This window comes from Manis pentadactyla, chromosome 5 (genome assembly GCF_030020395.1).
Source record: "Manis pentadactyla isolate mManPen7 chromosome 5, mManPen7.hap1, whole genome shotgun sequence".
Classification (NCBI taxonomy): Eukaryota; Metazoa; Chordata; class Mammalia; order Pholidota; family Manidae; genus Manis; species Manis pentadactyla.
The window spans coordinates 62094917-62113403 of NC_080023.1; the positions used below are offsets into that span (position 1 = coordinate 62094917).

The window sequence follows — 18487 nt, forward strand, 5'->3', positions numbered from 1 at the left end:
CTTGACTCAGTTAATACTATTTGGGTGTATTTGGCAGTTCTCTCATCTTAACCTAAGAAGATTAGGTTTCTCAATTGGCCTCGCATATTTACAGTTATACCAGTGCAAATAGCAATGAAAGTCTTACAAAATAATCACCCTTCACTGGTTGCAGGGGAAACCAATTATATGAGCAGTACTCAATCCTGGCTGCACATCAGAATCACCTGGGGAGCATTAAAACATGCAGATAGTAAGGCCGTGCATTGAGAGATGTTGATTTAACTTAGTCTGGAGTCGGGCCACAGGCATCCCATGTTTGAAATCTCCCCAGATGATTTTAATCAGCAGGTAAGGCTAACTCACTGGATAAGAGGCCTGATTTTGCTATTTCTTACCTGGTACAATTTTAAGATTTCTTTTAAATTTAACCTCTCTTGAAGCCATCCCCTTGTACTCACTATGCTAACTGACAAAGGAAATTTTCTCAGAGCCAGTGTGTGCACAGGACTTGCCCCCTGCAGGACCCTGAGCCTGAAGGGCGTGAGGCAGCAGATGATGAGGACCCCTGGAGTAGGACCAGAGCAGCTGCTTCCCAGAAAACTGCTTAAAATGAGTAGAACAGCCTGATGGGAATTTTGGCTGTGCTATCTAGACACAAGAAAAGAGCTCAGGGTTCAGCATCAACCCACCAAGCTCCGCTACCACCAAACAATCCTGAACTGACAAGCTAAGGAGCTGTGGAAACTGACCCCTCACTGTACCTGGTGGAGCTGCGGCTTTGGCCTTTCTGAGCCCCATCCTTGCCTTTGGCTGGAGAGAGATGGTCTTCATGGGCTGCTCCCTGTAATACATCCCTCTAGACAAGAGCTTTAACTCATTGTCCCCGAGTTTTTTTTGTGTGTGTTTTTCTGAGTTATTCCTTGAAGCCTCAGAATGTTTACCTTTAATCACAATCAAGTGGGGGGTGTCATGAAAACAGCAAGCACTTTTATGTGTTGAGTTTGAGCTATTTGCACAAGGTATGTCAGACAGAGGAAAGATGAATTCACTCCCGTTGGCTCCCTGGTTCTTAGGTTTTGGACTTGGGATGGAACCACACCATCAGATCTCCTGAGTCTCCAGCCTGCTGAATGCAGGTCTTAGGACCTCTCAGCCCCCATAATCATGTGAACCAATTCCTGATAGAATTTTTTATAGAATGATACAATACCTTTGACAAAGTAATCCCATTCCTGGGATTTTATCCCAAGAAAATGTATAATTCAAAAGATTTTTGTAAAAGGAACTATATGTATAAAGTTATTAACCACAGTGTCATTTATAATAATGAAAAATTAGAAACAATACATGTTAGCAATTGGAAAGCAGACAACTATAGTGCATCCATTTGAAAGAAAATTATGCAGACATTAAACTAATAATCATGAAGACTATGTAGCAACATAGGAAAGTATTTGTAACTAGAAGTGAATTCAAAAAAGAATATTAACTTGTATAAACACTATAGTTACAATAAGAAAATGTAAACAATGAAGAGAATCCCTTTATTTGGGTCATGGGATTGCACAAGTTTTCATAACTTTCCTTTACCAGTAAGACACTTTAAAAATAATAAAAGATGTAAAATGAAACAATGAGGGGACTAAATTATCAATGGTTCTTAACTGGAATAGACTTCAGAATTAAAAAATACTTACACTTGGGTCCTACCTTATAAAAATTCTGAGATGGAGCTGGGACACCTATACATTTAAACACACACACACACACACACACACACACACACACGGACCCCTCCTCCACCCCCAAATAGGTGATTTCCATGCCTATTGGTAGGTGAATTCCCAGCATAAAGTTCACAGATCGATGGAGAATAAGGGAGCTGTTCCAGCAGCAAGCTCAGTATTGCTTGCGAGGCACCTCTGCGCGGCAGAGACCAGGCTGTTTGTAGTGTGCTCCTGGCCTGCTGCGGCCACTCTCATTAGTGTTTGTGGCTTGTGGGCAATGGGAGGCATCGCCCCCTGAGCAGGGCTGCTCCACGAGGTGGAAGGTGTCTGGGAACTCATTGATGTCGATGTGGCCATCCTTGTTGAAGTTAATGCTCCGGACAAGGTTACAGATGCAGTCATCTGTGACGTCAGTGTTCATGTGAGAGTTGAACAGTTTCCAGGTCTGCCCGAACTCATCCAGAGAAACGAACCCTTCCCAGAGGGAGGAAGTTACTTTAGTGAATCAGTGTCATTTTCAAAGTTCGTTTCCTCTAACATTCTTGCAAGGACACCTGCTCTCTACTGTTAAGAAGACAAAGATACCCAAGGCCTTATATCTAGTTTAAACTTTCAAATGCAAGGCATAAAACCACTGGATCACCAGTAGTTCTTTACTGGGAGCAATTTTGTTCTCCTTCCTCTCGGGTTAATTGGCAATGTATGGAGACATTTTTGACTGTCCTAATCAGGATAGGGGTGAGGTGTTATTGACATCTAGTAGGTAAAGAGTAGGGATGCTGCTAAATGTCCTAGAGTGCACAGGATGGACCCCCAAACAGAGAATTATTCTGGTCAAAATGTCAGTGGTGCCACTGCTGAGCAACCCTGTGTTAAATCGTCCTAAACATGTACTAATTTATTCTGATTTTTTAAAGCTTTTGGACCCATACATTTATAGTCAATTGAGTTTTTAAAAGGGTTCTAAGATCACTCAATGGGGAAAGAGTAGTTTTTTCAACAGGTGGTAGGGAACAACTGGATATCCACATGTAAAAGAATTAAGTTAAATCCCCACTTTGCAGAATGAACAAAAATAAATTTAAAATGGATCAAAGACCTGTTTAATATAGTTGAAACTATAAAACAGAAGAAAACATAAGGGTAAAACTTTGGGACCTTGGATTATGTAAGTTTCTTAGATATGACACCAAAAACATAAACAACAGAAGAAAAAAGATAAATTGGACTTTTTTAAAATTAAAAACTTTTATACATCAAAGGACTCTACCAAGAAAGTGAAAAGACAACCCACAAAACCAGAGAAAATATTTGCAAATTATATGTCTGATAATGGTATAGTATGTAGAATATATAAAGAACTCTTAAAATTCAATAGTAAAAGGACAAACAGCCCAATTAAAAGATGGGAAAAGGATTTGAATAGACATTTCTCCAAAGAAGATAGACAGTGTCCGATAAGCATATGAAAAGAAGTCAACATCATTGGTTATTAAGGAAATGCAATTCAACACAATGATGAAGTACTTCACACCCAGTAGGACAGCTATTAAAACAAAAAAGGAAAATAACAAGTGTTGGTGAGGATTTGGAGAAAATGAAATCAAAGGTAGGAAAGCAAAAAGGTACGGCCACTGTGGAAAACAGTTGGCAGTTCCTCAAAAAGTAAAACATAGTTTTACCATGTGATCCAGCAATTGCAGTTCTGGGTATATATCCAAGAGAACTGAAAACATGTTCACATGAATGTTCATAGAAGCAGTATTCATAATAGACAAAAAGTAGAAATCCAGATGGACAAAAAAAGTGGTATATCCATACAAAGGAATATTATCCTGCTATTAAAAGGATAAAGAATAGATACAGGCTACAAACATGGATGAACTTTGAAAACATTATGCTAAGTGAAAGAAGCCAGACACCAAAGACCATGATTCCATTTATATGAAATGTCCGAAATAGACAAAGCAAGACACAGAAAGCAGGTTAATGGTTGTCAGGGTCTGGTAGAGAGGGGCTGGATGGAGAGTGACTGCTAATGGACACGGGTTTCTTTTTAGGGTGACGAAAATGTTCTAAAATTAGATGGTGATGATGGTTACACAACCTTGTGAATATACTAAGAATCAATGAACTGAGCTTTTTAAATGGGTAAATTATATGGTTATGTGACTTATACCTAAAACCCAAAAAAGAGTAATAACATTGAAAAGGGTCTTTGAACCACTGGGGGAAGAGGGGAAGGGTATACAGGACCTCCTTACACATTTTTTTTGGTAACTTCCTGTGAATCTATAATTATTTCAAAATGTTTTTTACAAAATACTTTGGGAGGGACATTGTCAAAGCTTTTCTGTTTAAGGTACTCTTCATTACTTTGTGGCTATGTTTGATACAACTATAAGGGATCTCACATCTTCTAATAATTATTTTTCCTGTAAGTTCTCATTCAGTTTGCCTTCATTCTTCTCTGCCGAACCCTTCCTCTATACAGACAGCTCTTCTATATTTGAGCTCATACTGTTCAAGTAGTTTTTCAGTTTCTGCCATTCATAAGCACAGCCATTACTTACTTTGCTTTAAAGTATTTGAACAGAGAGCTAAAAAATATGGAAGACACTAAGGGATGGAAGATAAAACACTTGCTGCGTGTCAGAGGTGGTAGGACGTGGAGTGTCTTTACCTGAATGATCGCTGTCCATGACCCTAAAAACGGTCTTCAGGTTGGATCGGCTTTGATACAGTGTTTCCAGGAAACCTGACTGTGTGTTCTGCAAGAAAAAACTCATTTTCCTTCTATATCCTATGTTCAGGCTTGTCCTAACATATATTTAACACATAATCCACTGTTAGTGACAATAAGACACTCTTGAAAAAAATCTGAGGCGGTTTTACCATCCTTCTCTCCCTACACCCTTCAGCCTACCAAAATCCAGTGGGTCTTGAGGAACCTAGCGCGTGATGAAAACTTGGACTCACCGTGGTGATGGGTGCACTCATCTGTGAATAAAGTAAAAACTATTGAACTGTGTACTTTAAATGGATGAATTGTATGGGATGTGAATTATATTGCAATAAAGTTGTTGAAGAAAGGTACCTAGCCCAAGACCTCATACACATTACACATTCATTAAGTATTTACCAAATTATTAATTTATTTTTCTAATGGGGGAAGCAGAACCGTGTCAAGGATGTCAGATAGACAGTTTGAATCCTAGTTCTACAGGCTGGAAGCTCTGTGACCCCAGCTACTTGACTAAACCTCTCTCAGCAGTGTCCCCGTAGATATAATGGTACTGCTAATACCTACCTTTTGGGTCGTTTTGAGAATAAACTGAGGCAACATACGTAAATCACTTAACACAAAGTCTGACACATAGAAACTCAATAAATTGTTGTTCTGTTTTCTCATCCATCTGCTCTTTTGGGTTCTCAATATTTGGTTGTTTCTGATTCAGAATTCTTTCCACAAAGGGCTTCATAGTCCACAATAAACCTTGATCCATCATTTTCACACCATTACCGTGTGGCTCAGTTGTTCTCTGGCTGAGTCCTCCAGCCAGGACTTGTACTTCAGCACGTTACTGTTGAGCTGCTCGCCAGCTGCGGCTTCAGCATCCTCCTCAGCAGTCTCAGGTGCGACACAAGCTCCACGATGGCTGCCCAGTCGCCAAGGGAGATGAAACCTGCGGGAAAGAGCTAACTTGTAGACTTGTCACTTGCAAGGCTAGCTTTCTGCCCAAGAATACAAACCTTCTTATTCCAACATCCTTCTTATCTGTAGGCAGTGGAAGTAATGAGCATGGTCACTACTTTGATCGGTCATGGCAGAGTTGGCTGGAAAAGATGGTTGCCAGAAAAAATACAGGATGCCCAGTTCACTTGGAATTCAGACAGACCACAAACTGTAAGTATAGCCCAAATATTGCATGGGATATATTTATATTTAAAAAGTATTTGTTGTTAGTCTATATTTATAATTGGATTTGATGAGGCATCCTGTTTTATTTGCTAAATCTGGCAACAGTGTTGGAAGTCACACTAGTAATGTAAATAATATCATAAAACATACATATACATCATTGGTTGTTAATGTGTAGTTGGAAAGATTTTTGCTATGAATTATGACTATTACTGCTATTTCTTTTGTTTTTGGCAAATAAAATATACATATTTAATGTGTACAACTTATATAGAGATATTGCTATTTCTTAATAGAGCTGTATGTTGTCAATGTCAATTAGACATTCCATTGAGTTAAACAAAGACAAAATTTCTTCTTGCATAAGAGAGCACAGAACAAATAAGCATGCACTTAACAAGAAGCCAAATCACTGATGTTGGGCGAATTTTGGGTACATTCTTGAAACCTCCCCACCTGCTGTTTTTGCCTAATTCTGTCCTTGCTACCCTTTCCTCCACTCCATTCCTTTTACCATCTCCATCTGTATCTACCAAGTTCAGAGTCTGTTAAAAGCCTTGACTTTAAAATTTAGAAAGATAACTGGGTCATCCTGTTGAATAAAATGGAGGAACAAGTCAAAGATGTCTTTTGGTCACTAGTTCAATGTATTTATTTGATAACTACAGTGTGACATTGTGGCCAGCTTCCTTCCTCTATGTATATTCTACTTGATCAGTCTTACCAGTCTCGTCTGCATCATGCTTCTTAAATTCAACAAAAAGATCCGAGGAAAAAGCAAACAGCTTTTCCCGCCAAGCTCTCAGAGCGAACTCCTCTACTCTGCTAATCCGGGGACAGAAGATGGAAGCAAACATTTGTACATTAGCATAGAGGAAGTAGTCATGGGGTTTTACTACATTTCTCCTCTCTCTTAATGTCTCAAGCTTCCTGGAGCTCAGTTTTTGAGGGAAGAGCTCCATATCTTATTTCCCCCCATTGCTCCCACACTTCTCCCTGTGGTGTACACACAGGACCTGTTTGGGGAACACTGCTGTCCTCTCCAGGGTAGGACAGTGGCTAGAGCAGAAGTTTAGGAGAAAGACCACCTTCGTGGTAAAGTTACGAGGCTGCACTGTACCTCAGTTCTCCCATCTGCAAGTAACATTAGATGCTTCCGTCCCAGGAAGAAAAGAACATTGCTGACCCATGTGAACCCTGAAATCCATCTGCCAAATCTCCAGAAAGCAAAAGAACCTGTGGCTGTGGCTTATGGGGTGACACCAACCCTTTAAAGATGAGTGAAAACAGAGGAGAGACCCAGGAAAGGTTTAGTGGCCTGTAAGAGGACTTCACCCAGCACGCACCCACTGAGGGTCATTTCTGCAGGAGGCAGATTTGTTGCTTCCGAGAATGATGGGTAGGTGAGATCTCAGAGTGTATGGAGGAGGAGACCCTGCCACAGAGTCTGTTATAGACCTTACTGCTGACCTAGCTGCACTTTGAATTATAACTTACAATTTGGATAAACATAATGGCATTTGACACTTCAAATATTCTAAAACACTAATTCTGTTTCTCTGAAAATCATTCATTGAAAAGTCTTGCCTTTGCCTCATGGTTAGCATGTGGGTTGCCTTGTCAGCTTGATACTGCACAATGTGGGGGTCAGGGCCGGCCCCAGTCTGACACAGGCCTCTCTGTTGCTGCCAACTTCATAGTAACTGGAGCAGAAAAGATGGCTAACACCAAAATCCAAACAGAGGGAGGCGGGCATTCAGGCTCACAGAAGAACAGTTCCCCTTCAATCCTGTAGGGCCCAGCCCATTTTGAGGGGCTGCTCTTCCTCCTTAACCTCACCTGTGGATCTTTTTTTAAAGTCATGAATGCTGTAGGGTAGGAGTTGTGACTCAAGTAATAAAAACTTGAATTCTGATATGACATCTGCAATGTGTTTTCTTCATATTTTTATCCCAACTAAAAATAGCAGGAGTCATAGGAAACACTTCATTTGGTTCAGCTGGGTCTCACTCACTGGGGTGGCCACCACAGCCAGCAGGCAAACCAGTTATTACAGCTGGTGTGAGACCCCAAAGCAGACTTTCCTACACAGTGCTGTGCCTCCTGACATGCTCTGGGAAAAAGGTTCCCTTGTCAATACACTGGGAAATGCTAGACATTATATCTCATCGTGGAGATTTACAACAAATATAGGAAAGTAAAGGTTCTCTCAGGTCCTGCATTAGAGAAACCTGTATAACCTTTTAACCAAACATTTCTTACATTCATTGATCTCAAACATTTTTCCCCATGTGGAGCCAGGTATTTTCCTGCAGGTTAATTTTCCTGGCAATATTCTCATCCTAGTGGCATTAGGCTAGGCAAACAGTGTAGAATGTGAAGATGCCCAAAGATTAGTAGGGACATTAGAGCTCCTGGAAGACAATCTTGAATCCCTGCCCTGGGCAGAGCAGAAATCCTGGTAGCCGGTGGTGCTGTCTGAAACCCGTGATGGCACAGCAAGCAATGGGACTCAGAGAACAGAGACACGCTGGGAAACCTGTGGGCCGTGTTTCCATCCATGACTCGGACCATAGTGGCCCCTTACTTTCCCTTCAGGGTATTGGTGAGTGATGGCCTCAATCAAATTTTGAGTTTTAAAGGGGCTGTAAAAGTCAGAGATAAATGACTGTGAAGAACCCAGTTGCTCTGGGCAAGAGAACAATAAACACAAGACACGGCTGATTATGAGACCGAGGGCTGAGCACATCCAGGCCCCAGAGGAGCAACATGGGCCACTCGTGCCATCACAGAGGGTCACCCACCTTGCGGCCATGGCAGACTTCACAGCCTTCGGGTTTGCACTCGTGTGAGCAGATCAAGAATTGCAGGTTGTATTTCTGTAACAACTGCTCTGTCACATTAGGCCCAAAGAAACAGCCCGTCCTCAAACGGTGTTGGCCTTGCAGCCCTCCTGGGCCATGGAGCCACTCCACAGTATATCTATGACCTGGAGAGACCGAGAGATGGTTTCTTTCTAAAGTCTAGACAGACATTCAGAGTCATTCCTATGAAAAGAGGAAGTGGGAGAAGAGGAGAGGAAGAAGACAGGACGAAGAAGATGAAAATGTGTGAATAAATATCCATGCAATCAGTATTTAACATACAATTATATTTTGGACCCCTGAGGTTCCAGAATTTGTTATTACTCACAAAGAGAGCATGCATATGTGCATACTGTTTGATAACTATATACCCACTTTCTTGAAAACAAATCTTCCATGAAAGCTCCACACTCAAAACAGAAAAAGAGAGCTGCTCTGGTAGAAACTCTGATCACAGCCAGTGCTCCTCAGCACCACCACTCCAGGCCCCTGGGCATTTGCCCCAGAAGAAGGCAGAAGGCTCAGGACTGACAGTATTGTCTTTCATAGCTATTACAAGGCTCTAGCTGTGGCCCTGGGAAAGTGCAATTGAACATTTTAGTTTCTAAAGTAATTTCAGAATTTTTAGAATTTGAAGAAGGGTTGAATAATTTTTCTAGCAATTCAGGTTCTACCCTATTGTTAGTACTCAGGAAAACACTGATTGTCTATCTTACACAACTCAAATGAGATAATTGGGTGTATTTTGGTTGTCGATGTTTAATACCTCCCAAATGTACTTTTAAGGAAAAAAATGCATTTGATTTGTAAATATCAGCTTTATCACTGAGTCACACTTTGCAAAAGGAGACACTCGCATGTAAAATTTCATTTCTAAGTTGATGCTGAAGCCCAGATTGCTAACTCAAGGAGAATGAAGCTAAATTCACCAACTATCTTTCCGAGGTTTTGAGCCTCAGAGTTGGCTGGGGCTCCTCTCTCTCACCACCCTCCATCCAATCAATCAATTAGTATAGATACTAAATCTGTACCAGGTATAGATATTAAATCTGAATCCAGGTATCTGAGTCTCTAGCCCATACTTCTCTGTGCTTCCCTCCCAAGTGGTCTCTGGACTCTGCGAGTCACTGTGCCAACCACTCCCTAGAGCTTTGCAAACCAGCTATTGGGAAGTCAGTTTTTTTGCTCAGTGACAGAAAAAAAAACTATTCTTTAGCATTCTTTCCCAAAGTCCATGCTTCTGGGTTTACAGTATTAAATGTGATTTTTCCCAGGAGAGATAACCTGCTGCATCGTGATTTACTCTCTCTTCTTCCAGACATTGATGCAGCTGAACGGAATGATGGAATTGTAAATAAGTAAATAAATGAGATGCCAGGCAACATGTGGAATTGAAAAAGAAAGTACAAAGAGCTGGTTTTAGGTGCCTTGGGCCCCTCCCTCTCTGTCAAGAATGTGAAAGGGTTGAGATTATGCAGAGGTAGGGGGCGGGTTTTATAATGAGGATCTGGGGAGAGAGCTATTGAAAATGTTACGGCCTTCCCGCCTCTGTCTCTGCCAAGGAGTTATCCTTCCCTCCCGACACAGGTTGGGTGTGCAGGGACACATGACTTGCCTTTCAGTCACCAGACCACCAGGAGCCATAGCCTGACCTGTTGATAGGACTTGAATACAGAAACCTTGGACTTTGAGCTGGATTCAACTGGATGAGACCTGAATGTAGACTTCCTCGGGGAGGGGATGACCATGGGTCTGTGCACGGGAAGAAGGGAGTGCATGGAAATCTGGGGAGCCACAAGGGCAGAGTAGGGCACAGTGTTGCTACCCCAACATTTGTCTACTCTTCTTCCTTAGTAATAGAAACCCAGATTCTTACAGGCACCACCTAGAATGAAGATTACACTTTCCAAACTGCCTTTTGGCTAAGTCTTGACTTATGACAAAGTTCTGAACAGAAATATGAACAGAAATTTTGTGTACAACAGAATGTCCTTAAAGAGAAGAAACATGTCTTTCTTCTACTCTCAAATTTATGCTGTCTAGAATGTGGTTATGATGGCTGGAGCACAGGTAGTCTTGTTGGGCCATGATGCAACATGGTAGAGCAATAAGAAAGTAGGTATCTGGGTCTCTAATGACTTTGTGGTGTCATTATACCAGGCCTGGACTGCTTGCCTCCAGTTTTTATTTACACAAGAAAGAAAGAAACATTAAGCCACTGTTATTTGCAATTTTCTGTCACTTTAGCCAAACGTAGTTAATACTATTCCCACTTATTGAGTACAAATTTTTGAAGGCACAGGCACATGTATTTTCATTTAATCCTCACAACATCTGTGATATAGTTATTTATAGCCCTATTGTATATATTTAGAAACTGAGGTTACAATAAGTTAAATAACTTGTTAAGGTCTCATAACTGTTAAGTAGCAGAACCAGAATTTTTATCCATTTCTATAGGCCATAAGTTAACCACTCACCATATTTGCTCAGGGGAAAAAGGATATACTTCCACATTTCAATATCTGTGTAGCAGAGAGTACCATTCCTCTGAGTCCGTTTTCCCCTTTTCTGCCAAAGGAATGGAACCCCCAAATTTGTGCTAGGTATATGGCCAAACAGAAAGACTGCATTTCCAGCCTCCCTTCCAGTGAGGTGTACTCATGGAGCTACATTCTAAACTAAAGGGTAGAGCAGATGTATGCAACTTCTTCACTGTGTCTTTGAAGGACAGGAATATGTTTCCTCCTTTCCTTCTTCTATCATATTGCTTGGAACATAGATGTGGTGGCAAGTCATCTTGGGCCATGTAGATGCAGGCATGGAAGTAACATCATAAGGATGGCAGAATACAAGACATAAGAAGCCTTGGTCCCTGAACAACCTAATGGAACAAAGCTGCCATAACAGCCAGGAAGTGCATATTCCAAGATTCAAACCCAGTATGATTCTAAAGCCACGCTCTTTCATTTCTGTGTCATCTAACATAGATTTTTATATCAGTTGGAGTTGCTCGAGTAGATTGGCATGTGTGGTAATGAGTTCTATCTTTGGAACTGTGCAGGCAAATGTCAAGGATGCTGTAGTAGGTATTCCTGTGTGTGATGGGCAGTTGGAGTAGAGAAGCCATAAGATACCATTCAAGTGTAAGCATCTATGATTAAAAGAAAATAGAATCTTTGCTTTCTACATTTCTACTTCCACAATGGAACAGGAAATAGAGACTTATTACTATTAGAGTATGCTTTGTCTCTCATTCTCCCTCTCCTCCTGCTGGTTATTGTAAGTTCCTTTAGACACCACCTCTAGTTATCTTTGTATCTACTCTAGCACTTTCCTTGCACAAATAAGCCCTTAAAACAAAGTTGTTGAGTCTAATTTCTTCAACTTTCTATCTGCAATAGCATCCCCCCTACTTGAAGTAAACCCAATGAGTTTAATTGAAGATTAACTGAATTATTAGGGAAATAGAGGCTTTTCAGGTGACTGATGATTGAGGGGTAGGGATTAGAATCGCTTAGATCAGTGATGGCAAAGAGATGGCACTGGCTGCCGCTCCCACTGTCATGCCCATGGCTAATCTCAGTTAGTGATCCTTCTCCTTTTAATGGCATATAGTGGTTTCTTTTAACAGCCCTTATTAGTCATTTGGGGTCAGCACGCAAGCTGACATTTATTTTATGTTGGCAGTGAAACTGGGCATTATGGTGAAATTTTCACTCTTTCATTACTTGGTCTATACCTTGTGCCTGTCTAGTTTAGCCAAAAGCTCCAGGTCAGTCATGTCTGCCACTCCACCATGAAGAATCAGGGCTTTCTCATCAACCAGAGTGGCCAGCAGAAGCCAACAGAAATCATCTTGCAGTATTTTTAGTATTTTCTAGCCATGTGTCTGAAAAATGGCATTAAGATAATGTTTCTACTGAATCCTTGCCTCGATCCACGAAGTCACTGTTGAAGACAGGTCCTCTCTGCCATGTGTATGAAAAATGACATCATTAAGTTGCCAATAATAAACTCAACATACCTGAACAAGAGAAACTTGCTCTGAAAGGGAGCACACCTTATATTCAGCATCACTTCCTTGGTGAAGACATAGCTAGATTTAGAGGCAAAAACCAGTAATTTAGTGACAATAGTTATGGCATGATTGCATTTTTATAAAAATGCATGTTCTATATACATGTACTTAAATATATAGAAAAGAGACTGAGAAATAATCACCAAAGTGTAACTATCTCTAGGTAGAGAAGTAAAATTAAAATTTTAATTTTATTCCTTTTCCTTACCAGTATTTATTATTTTTTCTATAGGAAACCTTCATTGTTTATATGATAAAGAGTATAGATAAGTGGAAAAAAATTTTAATGGTTTTATTAGAATAGTAAGATAATATGTAGATTCGTAAAATATCTTTTAAAATGTTACATGTTGTGTATTCCACTTTATAAAATTGGAAAACTACTTAAAAAGGCATCTAACAAGTAAGAAGCTCAGACATAATAACTTCTTGCAATCACAGGTCAACACCAAACACCCAAGCATGGTTTGTACTGTCGGTTCACCATAGGATCCTCATGCTTTCCTTGGTTAAGATGGAACTCTTTTGGGTAAACCAACATGAAGGCAAAGAGAATCATCAGGATCTCTACTGAGTCCTTGCCTCGATCCACGAAGTCACTGTTGAAGACATAGGTTCTCTCTGGTGACGGGAGGACATTCTTCCCAAAGAGAAGACAAGTCCACGAAGAGGCAGTGAAGGAAGGAAATAGGAAATCAGTAAAAGCCAGTGTGCATTTGACAGTCTCATCAGATCTAATGCCAATTCTGTGCTTTCTGGCTCTCCTCCCAACATGAAATGTCAGTAAAAGATGGAAATATATGCTACTGGTCTTATATTTCCTTTTCCTGTTCATCATGAAAGGATGAGGTTATGACATGCTCATCAAATGCTTTATATGAAGCCAGAGTGTTTGCCACACCGTGTGGTATATGCACGAAGGGCACTGAACTTGTGATCCAAAGGCCGGCTTTTAGTTCCAGCCACACTGTCTTTAACTAGTGATAATAACAATAGCTGCCATAGGTTCCTCAGGACTAAATAAGACAATACATGGGAAAATGCTTCGGGAAGCATAGTATATATGTAGGTAGACAGTAATAGTACATTAAGAGGATATTCATATATGTTGCTATATGCTTGACATTTATAACTAAAAATGGATATGAAGAGAGCTTTTAGTTGCTTTGAGATAAACAATTTTTTATTAACCTTAAATTTTTTATTTTTTAAACAGTTTACAAAAATATACTAGAATATAATATAGTGCTGTTATATTTTGTATTTGTTGCATAGCAGCAAATAGTATTTTACAATAATACTTTTAAAATCCAAGCAATACTTAAGCATTTGTTTAATAGATATTGTAATGTATTTGAACTTCTAAATTAAGCCTCAGAGTAAGACAGTGTCTTAATCTGAACATTCATACCTTATAAAATATAAATATTAAGTCATCAAGCTGACTGTGTAAGTCTCCTAACCAAGAGAAAGGATATCAATTTCAACTGGTCCTTACCATTGTTCCTCATTTTTATCCTGAGAAGGAAAATACCCAGAAAAATCTGACAAAGTTAAGAAATTTATGGCTACTCATTTTTCCATATGTAAGAGAGGGATAAACATTAATTTCCTTTGTTGTAGCGATAGTTAATATTGAAAGCAGAAAACACGATGTTTTCCTGTGTAATTAGCATCAATAGTAAACAACCAATATTTTTACTGAAACAAAGATGGAACAGAACAATGCGGGGCTGTGAATGCAGATGAGAATGGGAGAGATTTTGCCTGATCTAAAGTAGGAACCAGCTACTCACTTATGGGCTACTGTTACGAGAGTTTTCAAGAGAAGCTGGAAATCTGGATTTTAATATGAAATCCTCCAATTTTCAAATATTGGAAACTAATTTTAACAATTTAAGAACATTTCAGGGCAAACAAGTCCTACCCACAGGCTGCATGTGGCCCTCAGGGCCAGTTTCCAATCCCTGATGTGTTATGGTCAGCCTCCCCTAAGATAAGGCACAGCACGCTTGTCTATAGTGGATGCTTAGCATCACTGAAAAACATAAGGGGATGTTTTCATCATCAACAGGATTTCTCTCTGGGACGAAAATATAGGTGGATGGAAGGAATAATTCATAAGGCACTGGGGCCTGCTTTGAAGGGATTTTGTTTTGAATGGAGAGCATGAGTTTGAGGTCACATATGAATTGCTTGGGAAAATAAAGCAGAGGCTGGGCTCATTCGCCCCACAGTTCTTCACTGCACCACCGCTGCTTCAAATAAACATGGAGAGAATACATGAACGCTCTCAGCAAGTTGCCATCACATCTCCCTCCAGCCCCGCCTTTCCTCCTCCCCGAGCATGGGCAGAGTATTTTTGTTCGTGTCCAGCATATAAGCGGTTTCTGGCCATCTCTTACCACACACTGTGATCTCCTCACTGTAACAGGTGGAGACATGATTGATGTCAGGCAGTTGTACCAGATGTTTCCTGGTTTCATCCAAAAGATTCAAGACGTAGCGAGCATGGAGCTGCTACTAGGAGGAAGAGGCGGGAGGGGGCCAAACAACACTGATATTCGGGAGGGAGGATGGCCCCTCCCCTTTACTGCTTAAGGACCCCAATCACACAAGACCCCAAAAGTGACCCTAGTAAACTGCCCTGGGACCCTATGCCTGGATCCTTCCTTTTCACCTATGTTCTGCCCTTGCTATCTACTCCATGAAAGCTGTTCTTGCGTTTAGCTTTGAAGAAAATCTGAGTTAAATATGGGCTTAACTGAGCTCCTGGGCCTGAAGGTGCCACTGGTGATGAATGGAGGACCTGTGGGTAAAGCTGGATTAAAAAGGAAACTGCAGGGTTGCTCAGGTCAGCCTCAGGAACAGCAAACGGATCCATTAACTGGATTCAGCTTGCCTTAGAGAGCTAGTAGGATTCTTGCTGATTTCCCTAAGAGGAAAAATGATGCTGGAGTGGGAAAAACAAGAACCTGGGAGGAATTTAAGCAAAGCTGAATTTGATCTCTCAGGAGAAAACAATGTCATCCTGTAAGTTCTTTTCAAAGCACTTACCAAATAATACATAATTCTACTGACTCCCCACCGATTGAGTTCTGTAAACCCATGTTCAGAACAGTGAACGGAATGCCCAGAGCAAGCCTTACAGACTTCAGGAACTCACGGGAAACACCCAGCTATCCGGACCTCGCCCTCGACCTACATGCAGTATCCCAGTCCCTACAGGGAACCCAGGGATCTGCTGACTTAACAAGCTCCACGCATGATTCTTACGTTTGCTGAGTGTATGCAACACTGGGGAATATCATGGCCATTAAGGTTCTGTGAAAATGTTGTTTACGAACACCTTCCCTCAACATTTTAAGGCAAGTGTGGCCAGCTAGACATACTTATGTCCTCAGTCCTGCTTGGATATTTAGGGCAGGGAGAGCAGGCAATGGCCATTTCCTCCTCTTTTTCTCCCTCCTAGTCCCCTACTGGGCTTGGGATACCTTTAATTGATATGGGTGTTGTGAGGTGCAGGATCATTAAAGACCCTGTACCCTATCCTCCCTTCCCAACAGCACAAAACAACATGTTGGTGCCTCTTGTTCCTGCCTTGTCTGGGCTACAACCGAGGGTACACATCACAAATACACACGGTTGTGCAAGCTCCATATTAAGAACAAGGCAACTGCATGGGGAGAGGGGAGGCCAAGGGGAGCCAAGGTACGAGAACCCGAGTAAAGAAATGTCTTATAAGTTCATCCTCCAGCCCCAGCTGCCCTGAGGATCTTAGGCAAGCCACCCAGTTGGGCCTTTTGCCTTTTGCAAATTCCTGACCCACAAAATTATGAGCAGACTGAAAGAGTTGTCTTAAGTCACTCAGTTTTGGGACAGTTCATTATCTAGCACTAGATAACTGAGACAGGAGTTGTATAAATGCTTTACAAAATTATAAAACAAATTTAAATCAAAATTAAAAAATTTAATTCTCTAAAAATCAAGACCAAAAATTAAACACATGAAAAAGGGAGTTATAAGTAAATTTTAACACCAAGTCCTAAGATTTTCAGCTGAGCACTCTGGTGGTGGTCACAGCAAAAGGAGAAGCCGATTTTCAAGAGTTGCCTTAGTAAAAATATAATGGTTTCCTGCTTCTATCCAGAGAAAACCTTCCCTGTGCAGAATAGGTTTTGGGGTACCCACACGCTATTTGGGGAGGTGGGAAACACATACCTTTCTCTGCATTCTGGAAAGCAAAATGATGTTGGGTTGAGGTGCCGCTTCCCATAGTGTAAGTGTGATGTTTCTGCAGGATGCAGATGGCAGGTCCAAGGGAGAGTAAATTGCTGACAAAAGAAGAGGGAATCTGAAATAGAGAGATGCAGGCAGATGATTAGTTCAAGTAGACCAAATTATCCATAGTCTTTGTCTCCCCCATCATAAAAAACATGAGACTATCATGTGAGAGCACCCTCCCCACCCCTCCAGTCTCAGGGCATGAGGTGTCCCTCCCCTGAAAACGCCTCCATTCGCCGTCTCATATCTCTCCTATGTTTTCAGCCCTTCTGTTAGCTTTTCTTTTCAGTCTGGAAACATACTGAAGTCTCTCCTCTTATAATCTCGAAGCAATTCATCTTCTTCATCACCATCATTTTTTTACCTCCTTTATCTCTCTGGCTATAAGCCAACTCCTCTTTTCTTCTCATGTAGATTTCTCTCAAGAGTAAACTATGTTATTTTCTCTTTAATTCACTGTAAACTACTTTTTGCATCCTCACTAATGACCCCTGCCTTCCATGTGGATGTCTCCAATCCTTTCCTCTTGTCAGTCCTTACTCGGCTGGAATGGTGAGGCCACCTGTCACCCCAAGTCACACCTTGATTAAAATCCTATTCCCTGGGCTTCCTTGGTGCCAGACTCCCTTGGATCTTCTTGTACCTCTGAATATTCTCTCTCCTTTTTGAGTTCATTTCCCCCTGTCTACCCCTCAAATGTCGCTTTTTATTTGTATTCTAGTTTCAAATGCCAGCTCTCCTCACTCTGTACATACTCCCAGGAAAATCTAATCAGCCCTCACATTTTCAACTATCACTTCCACCTCTCAAATCTACACTTCCATCCCAGACCACCCCTAAACATCAGCCCCATATTCCCAGCCTTCTGCTAAATTTTCACTGGGGTGCCTCAAATTCCATGTATCACAAAACAAAAACGACTCATCTTTTCAGAAGCCTACTCCTCCAGACTCATTTCTCTTCTCTCCTTTCTTCAAACTCTACTCTGACCACCATCACCTTTGCATTTTTTACCTTACCTGGCATATTTTTCCTGTCTCACCCTTCTTGACTTGGCTAACTTTACTCATTCCTTAAGGCTCACTTTAGGGATCACCTTCCTTAAAGAAGCCAGTTTGACATGCCCCTCCTCTGAGCTCCTGAATGTCCTAATCACATCTCCCTCACTGCAATACCACATTAGAGTTTCCCATTTTGTGTCTCTCTACCTTTAGGCTGTGGGTTCCTTGAGAGCAAAGACCGTGTGAGCAAATTCATCACTTTATCTCCAGAACTTAGCACAGTGCATGACACATAGTAGGGATTCAGTAAATATTCCCTGAATAAACTATATGCCGTATTTATTTTACACAGCAAAGATGAATCCTTTTCTAGCTCTTCTTCAGGAAGCAATGTGAGATGTACTGACAATGTTGAGAATGGATTCCACTCTGTATGTTTCCCCTCTCCCACTTTTACCCTGCTCTACTTCCTCTATCTTTGAAGATTATTGTCTTGGGGATTGTCAAGGAGTTGCTCTCTTTTCCTTTGCAAATCAAATGAAAGACTTGCCTTGCTTATGTTGGTTAGCTTTTTAAAAATAGTTAAAGAAAGAAGACTACAATCTCTTTTTTGTGTGCAAAATGAT

At 40.9% G+C, this 18487-nt stretch overlaps 1 protein-coding gene across 1 annotated transcript; it reads right to left on the reverse strand.

The window, feature by feature from the left end:
- Positions 1-1825: 1825 nt before the first annotated feature.
- PPEF2 (protein phosphatase with EF-hand domain 2) lies at positions 1826-16922 on the reverse strand. Its single transcript, XM_057503247.1, is given in 17 exon segments — positions 1826-2183; positions 4393-4480; positions 5233-5297; positions 5300-5395; positions 6356-6464; positions 7221-7279; positions 7282-7352; positions 8422-8554; positions 8557-8620; positions 12238-12387; positions 12559-12569; positions 12572-12594; positions 13050-13216; positions 13988-14034; positions 14982-15096; positions 15743-15798; positions 16798-16922. Coding segments are annotated over 17 exon segments (1611 nt in total). The 5' UTR covers positions 16853-16922; the 3' UTR covers positions 1826-1881.
- Between the last annotated feature and the right edge of the window lie 1565 nt (positions 16923-18487).